This window comes from Oncorhynchus mykiss, chromosome 27 (assembly GCF_057628025.1).
Source record: "Oncorhynchus mykiss isolate SJ-2025 chromosome 27, ASM5762802v1, whole genome shotgun sequence".
Classification (NCBI taxonomy): domain Eukaryota; kingdom Metazoa; phylum Chordata; class Actinopteri; order Salmoniformes; family Salmonidae; genus Oncorhynchus; species Oncorhynchus mykiss.
The window spans coordinates 10,673,754-10,681,464 of record NC_143048.1 but is presented as its reverse complement, the minus strand read 5'-3'; the positions used below and the strand labels follow the sequence as shown (position 1 = coordinate 10,681,464).

Sequence of the window (7,711 nt, the reverse complement as noted above, 5' to 3'; positions counted from 1 at the left end):
ACCCATTTCTTTCTTCCTAGTTGGAATGGTGTTCATTAACTTTAATTACTCCTTGTCCGTGTCACACAATCCCTTATGAACTCATATTGTTAATCAGATATAAAACAGAGTGTAAGTTTACTTAGTTACAGTTCCATTTAAAATGATTTGTTCAGTCATTTAGTCATAATTTTCTTAACAGTGTGTAAATCAAATTAATAGGCTGCCAAGCGTAGGCTATTAGCAGTGGTGGAAAAAGTACCCAATTGCCATACTTGAGTAAAAGTAAAGATTCCTCAATAGACAATTACTCAAATAAAAGTGAAAGTCAGCCAGTAAAATACTACTTGAGTAAAAGTCTAAAAGTATTTGGTTTTAGATATACTTAAGTATCAAAAGTATAAAATTAAAATCATTTCAAATTGCTTATATTAGGCAAACCAGACGTTTTTGTTATTTATGGATAGCCAGCGGCACACTCCAACACGCAGATATAATTTCCAAAGTGTTTTTGTTTAGTGAGTCCACCAGATCGGAGGCAGTAGGGATGACCAGGAATGTTCTCTTGATAAGTGCGTGAATTGGACCATTTTCCTATCCTGCTAAGCATTCAAAATGTAATGAGTACTTTTGGGTGTCAGGGAAAATGTATGGAGTAAAAAGCACATTATTTTCATTAGGAATGTAGTGAAGAAAAAGTAAGTTGTCAAAATTATAAATAGTAAAATACAGATACCCGCAAAATCGACTTAAGTAGTACTTTAAAGTATTTTTTACTTAAGTACTTTCCACCACTGGCTATTAGTCGGCAGAGGTGGAAGTTAAGAGGTGCTGATGAATAACTGAATAACAATCAACTTTATTCATGAATTGGTTTGTAAAAGTCTGTGAAATTACTACATTAACACAAAAAGATTAGTTATTTACAAACATGAGAGAACATTTCTTTAATGAGCAAAAGCAGAACACAGAAACTGTAATAAAAGAGATAGCTGCAAGTATTAGGTAATATTTCCCCCTTTATTGAGCACTAGAATGTATATATTACATTACATAGCAGTGTGGAATGTTTGACCAAAGGTGTGCTGCCAGAAAAAAGGAAAACACAAAAACGTTCAAATATTTGGACTGTAGAAAGTCTAGTAAAGTAAATGTGTGCTTTCCTGGTGTTTCTGCAATGCTGCTATCTAGTGATAAATTGAATGAACATTCACGACAATGATGTGTGAACATCTGTCAAACAATAACAACAATGGTAATATAAAATACAAATCTTAAAATGGAGCGAGAGATTAATGAAGGCTTTTTGTAGGCTTTCCCTGATGTTTTATGAGTACATGGTCAACTGAAGCCACTGTGGAGAAAGCAGAACACAAAAAGATGTGTGGTTATTTAGGTCTAATTTCAGTTCCTATTTCCAGTCATTCATCTTAAAAATGGTCCCTAACCCTAAACACATCGTTCAAATGCAATAAGAAAATAGTGAAACCTAATTTACCTCCTGGATGTTGACTTTGATAGTTCCATTATCATCTTTGTCCAGAGTCTTGAAAGCTCCTGAAAATGCACAAAACACTATTACTGAAGGGTAATGAAAAGGAAATAGTCTGAAATCAAGAACATAATCGGACTGAGCAGGGGAGCGTTGAGGATCAGTCACTTACGACACATAGCGTCCAGTCTGACCAGGCACCCAATGAAGTTGTCAAAGTCCATGTTGCCCTGTTCATCACTGTACCTGCGGACCATCAACTGGAAGAGCTGGTCGTTGAGAGGGAAGCCTGCACACGGACATAACAGGAGAGAGACACCAATGAGACCAAACACAAACACTACCTTTCAAGAGTGTGGGGTCACTGTTGAAAACTGTTGTTCTGATTAAAGAAGCAATAAAACTGGCCTTCTGTAGACTAGTTGAGTGTTTGGAGCGTCAGCATTTGTTGGTTGGATTACAGGCTCGAAATGGCCAGAAACAAAGCACTTCCTTCTGAAACTCGTCAGTCTATTCTTGTTCTGATAAATGAAGGCTATTCCATGTGAGAAATTGCCAAGAAACTAAAGATCTCATACAACGCTGTATACAACGCTGTGTACAACTCCCTTCACAGAACAGCGCAAACGGGCTCTAACCAGAATATAAAGAGGAGTGGGAGGCCCCGGTGCACAACTGAGCAAGAGGACAAGTACCTTTGAGTGTCTAGTTTGAGAAACAGACACCTCAAAAGTTCTCAACTGGCAGCTTCATTAAATAGTGCCAGCAAAACACCAGTCTCAATGTCAACAGTGAAGAGGCGACTCAGGGATGCTGGCCTTCCAGGCAGAGTTCCTCTGTCCAGTGTCTGTTCTTTTGCCCATCTTAATCTTTTATTGGTCAGTCTGAGATATGGATTTTTCTTTGCAACTCTGTCTAGAAGGCCAGCATCCCGGAGTTGCATCTTCACTGTTGACGTTGAGACTGGTGTTTTGCGGGTACTATTTAATAAAGCTGCCAGTTGAGAACTTATGAGGCATCTGTTTCCCAAACTAGACACTCTAATGTGCTTGTCCTCTTGCCCTGTTGTGCACCGGGGCCTCCCACTCCTCTTTCTATTCTGGTTAGCGCCAGTTTGCGCTGTTCTATGAAGGGAGTAGTACACAGCTTTGTACGAGATCTTCAGTTTCTTGGCAATTTCTCGCATCGATTAGCCTTAATTTCTCAGAACAAGAACAGACTGTTGAGGTTCAGAAGAAAGTCTTTATTTCTGGCCATTTTGAACCTGTAATCCAACCCACAAATGCTGGTGCTCCAGATACTCAACTAGTCTAAAGGACAGTTTTATTGCTTCTTTAATCAGGACAACAGTTTCAGCTTTGCTAACATAATTGCAAAAGGGTTTTCCAATGATCAATTAGCCTTTTAAAATGACAAACTTGGATTAGCTAACACAACGTGGCATTGGAACACAGGAGTGATGATTACTGATGATGGGCCTCTGTACGCCTATGAAGATAATTCATTAGAAATCAGCTGTTTCCAGTTACAATAGTCATTTACAACATGAACAATGTCTGCACTGTATTTCTAATCAATTTGATGTTTTTTTATTGGACAAAAAATTGCTTTTCTTTCAAAAACAAGGACATTTCTAAGTGACCCCAAACTTTTGAACGGTAGTGTAGCTTTCATCAGTTATCATGGCTGATTGTTGTCACTGTTATGACACTGTTATAAAGGCCTTATGATGACAAAGAAATATGCATTTCCATGTTTCGGTTCTCATGATCTCTGAGCTCACCTGCAGCTTTGAAGGTAGCAGGAAGCTCTTGTGAGGAGATGAGCCCGGAGCGGTCCGCGTCATTTGATATGTAGATGCACTGAATCGTAGCGGAAATAAAGTTACACCGAGAGGTCAAAGTTCATCAAATCAAACTTTATTTGTCACCTACGCCGAATACAACAGGTATTACCTTACCGTGAAATGCTTACTTACACGCCCTTAACCAACAGTGCAGTTCAAAAAATAAAATTAATTATAAAAAGTAACAACGAGGCTATATACAGGGGGTACCGGTACCAAGGCAGTGTGCGGGTGGTTCAGGTTAGTCAAGGTAATTTGTACATGTAGGTAGGGGTGAAGTGACTATGCATAGATAATAAACAGCGAGTAACAGTAGTGTACAAAACAAATGGAAGGGGGGGGGGGGGGGGGGGGGTGTCAATGTAATAGTCCGGTGGCCACAGCACCTTTTATAAAGAGTGTATTAACATAACATTTATAAAACAACATTCTTACATTAATGGAGTAAGAGGACAGTTGGAAGTTGTATGGGGTGTTATAGGAATTTCTTGCAAATACATGTAAATCATTTCTAGTTCAAAGCAAACCTTTCACAGAAATGTCCATCATTTCACACAATTGTTCATACAGTGCCGATTGTCAAAAATGTAACAAGAGGACTGAACTCACCTGCCATTTCTTGATGTTGTTCCATAAAAACTTGAACTCATGGAAACCTAGTTTTCCTGTGCTGTCGCTCTGTGTGCTCAGGGTTAAGGTAAAACTTAATATCAACTACTCTGATAGTATAGTATAGTATAGTACAGTAAAGTATAGAATAGTATAGAATAGTATAGTCCTCCATCCTAATACAGACACTGATGTGGAAGGATACGTCCATGACAGCCACCATGCTCCTGCATGACTCGATGCTAAAGCCATCAGTCTTCAGGTCACTACCTGAAATGAACACAGACAGACCACTCCTTCACTACAATACAGAATTCCCTGGAACCAGTCTTGCGCTTCGACTCCATTATGTGTGCAAGAGGTGTACAAAGACAAATATAGACACAAGCATGGTGTTTGTGTAAGAATAGGACTCACGTTTGCCAATGATCCTGTTGAGGATGTTCATCAATTCAGTGGGGCTCACCTCCATGTCCTATAATACACAGAGAGATGCAGTAAATCCTCATACGCTCTATATGCCTACATGTACTTGGGTCACAAGTCAACTCGCAAAAGGATAAGGACACTGAGACTACTTTAATGAACATATGTTTTAGGAGTACAATCATGGACCCAATGCATCGCTCTCTCTGGATTTGTGCGTGACATATTAGAACAACCTAAGTCATTTGTATCAACTTTCGGCAGACACATTTGCGGCAGGTATGTCTTCAGGTTTCATTCCATATGAATCTTGTGTCCCCCCCCCTTATGAGTAAGGCCTCAATGAGTTTGGGCTAGTCATCAGTTGAAAGTCGATCGTTGCCAGCTGAGCCTACCAGTAGAACATGTATCCACCCCTATCTAGGACTCACACAATCTACAACCCCACCCCCACAAAACCTAAACAGGCAAGAGAGCCGCCCTGTCAGACAATGGTAGGAAGCACATAGAGGAGGAACCAGTCCCTCTTCTTGTCAGTGGAATAAACCAGGGTTGGGTTGTCAGCAAACCACATCCCCGGTCTCTTACTCCACCACTGCCTGATCCAACAGCAGTGAATCATTGTGAGCAACGAGGCGCCCAATGAAGTTGTCAAAGTCCATGATGCAGTGTTCGTCACGGGAAGGAAATGTCTGTGGAGCCCTGGGCTTTAGTGACTATAACCAATGGGGCAGAATCAATGATTTAAGCCAACCGGAGCTCTTCACTGTACTCTTCCAAAAGGCTCCTATTAGTTGGTAGCAGTACATTACAGACAGCACATTTGAAGCCTCAAATTCACCATGTCTGTGTAGATGGTTGAACCACATTCTGAAGACTGGCTCCAGATTAAGCAGGGTGAATGGCTGGAGGGGAGGGGTTTGGAATGCAAACAAGACTTAACTGGGATACAAGAGGCAACAACAGGGTTACACTGATTGTGCCAGTGTATCATCAGCCCAAAAATGAAATACCATCCATGCCATGGATAGTTGGCTGCACCTACAAAAGATAATATACCACAAACAATACTGGAACTGAATTAACACACTGGTCATTGGTCTGCACTATATTACAATAAACCACTAACAGTAGGTTAATGTAAATAATTTGTACAACTATGTGTTGTCCTTGTGGAAACCCACATAACGAAACAGTCTCTTTAAAACATTCAACAACAGACCTGATTATACAATGGCACACTTATGGAAACTGAATTTGATAGCCGAAAGCCTTAGGTGAACGTCTCTCAATGACTCATAGCTGGAATCAAGAGAATCAAGAGGCACTCTTGACTTGACTTATCTGGGCTCTTTACTTCTCTGAATAGGATAGGAAAGGACAGTAGGTTTGGAGGTGCAATAGGATCAGATATGATAGTAGTAGGAGTGCATAGGTTGAAAAACAATAACTACTTACATCCCCAGCAAGTTGCTGGAACACCTTGCGGAACTGTCTCTCCTCGTCGTTCTCATTCTGCTCCGCGTAGGCCAGAGGTCTGCGTGGTGGGGGCTAGGACACAAACACAGAGTTCTGTTAACACTAACACTCACATCCCTCTTCAATGCGGTCTGGCATGCAGGACAGCAACAGTTGTGGCTCCTTTGCTCAAAAGAGTAGTGTTAACTTCTAAAACTTTCCAGTCGCCAGTGAGTGCACTATCATAAGACAACCCCTTGGGTTGTGCTGTGGCGGAGATCTTTGTGGGCTATACTCGGCCTTTTCTCAGGATGGTAAGTTGGTGGTTGAAGATATCTCTCTAGTGGTGTGGGGGCTGTGCTTCGGCAAAGTGGTTGGGGTTTTATCCTGCCTGTTTGGCCCTGTCCGGGTGTATCGTCAGATGGGGCCACAGTATCTCCCGACCCCTCCTGTCTCAGCCTCCAGTATTTATGCTGCAGTAGTTTGTGTCGGGGGGCTAGGGTCAGTCTGTTATATCTGGAGTATTTCTCCTGTCTTATCCGGTGTCCTGTGTGAATTGAAGTATGCTCTCTCTAATTCTCACTCTCTCTCTTTTTTAAAAATCTTTCTTTCTTTCTTTCTCGGAGGACCTGACCTGAGCCTCAGGACTACCTGGCCTGATGACTCCTTGCTGTCCCCAGTCCACCTGGCCGTGCTGCTGCTCCAGTTTGAACTGTTCTGCCTGCAGCTATGGAACCCTGACCTGTTCACCGGACGTGCTACCTGTCCCAGACCTGCTGTTTTCAACTCTCTAGAGACAGCAGGAGCAGTAGAGATACTCTGAATGATCGGCTTTGAAAAGCCAACTGACATTTACTCCTGAGGTGCTGACCTGTTGCACCCTCGACAACTACTGTTGACCCTGCTGGTCATCTATGAACATTTGAACATCTTGGCCATGTTCTGTTATAATCTCCACCCGGCACAGCCAGAAGAGAACTGGCCACCCCTCATAGCCTGGTTCCTCTCTAGGTTTCTTCCTAGGTTCTGGCCTTTCTAGGGAGTTTTTCCTAGCCACCGTGCTTCTACACCTGCATTGCTTGCTGTTTGGGGTTTTAGGCTGGGTGTCTGTACAGCACTTTGTGACATCAGCTGATGTAAGAAGGGCTATATAAATACATTTGATTGATTGATTGATGATGTTCTGAAGGAAAATTGGTGCTAAAGGGTTTACTCACAGGATCTGATGGCACAAATTGACCAGGGTCGATGTTGCTGTTGGAGAAAACAAGAAAGACCTATTACTATTTAATAAATGTTAGAAATGTCATGAATGAAGTCAGTATACTGACAGTGTTTGTGCGTGTGTGTGTGTGTGTGTCTGAAAAGGAGCCAAGCCTACCTCACAACATCCAGGATGCCACCAATGAGTCTTTTGGCCAGAAACATCTTGTGAAGGGACAGAGGCGAAAATCTACAAAAGGAGTCAAGAGAGAAACATCTGACATCAAACATCTGATCGATTAAACAAAAAGGCGACAACAGAGAGAGAAAACGAGCCATAATACAGTATGTCTGGCTGTAATAAATGTGTTATTGGTGTTGGGGCTCCCTCTGAAAACTTTTTCTCCCTGGCCTGTATTGGTAAGTAGCACAAACAGTATAACCTCTGCAGCAGATGTCAAAAGTGACGAAGAAGACAAAACAAATCAACGTCAAACAGTCTGATAAACTTGTGAAGGCAATCTGATTTCCTTAAATTGATAATAATACTTACAGGGAACAAATGCGTTGCTGAATTCGGCAGATACTGACTTGACGGCACTCCTTTTTGGTACAAACCCAATTCCGCAAGGAGTTATTTTTCAATGCATCAGAGCTCCACGCCCCTGCCCAATAGAGAAGTGCGCACCATAGGGCGA

At 41.8% G+C, this 7,711-nt stretch overlaps 1 protein-coding gene across 1 annotated transcript; it reads right to left on the bottom strand.

Annotated features, from left to right (window-relative positions):
- Positions 1-980: 980 nt before the first annotated feature.
- Positions 981-7,633, bottom strand: capn4 (calpain small subunit 1-like). The gene is given in 11 exon segments (NM_001124331.2): positions 981-1,333; positions 1,478-1,536; positions 1,644-1,760; positions 3,255-3,333; positions 3,927-3,995; positions 4,132-4,196; positions 4,344-4,401; positions 5,811-5,903; positions 7,028-7,064; positions 7,192-7,263; positions 7,567-7,633. Coding segments are annotated over 10 exon segments (651 nt in total). The 5' UTR covers positions 7,239-7,263; positions 7,567-7,633; the 3' UTR covers positions 981-1,306.
- Positions 7,634-7,711: the final 78 nt, after the last annotated feature.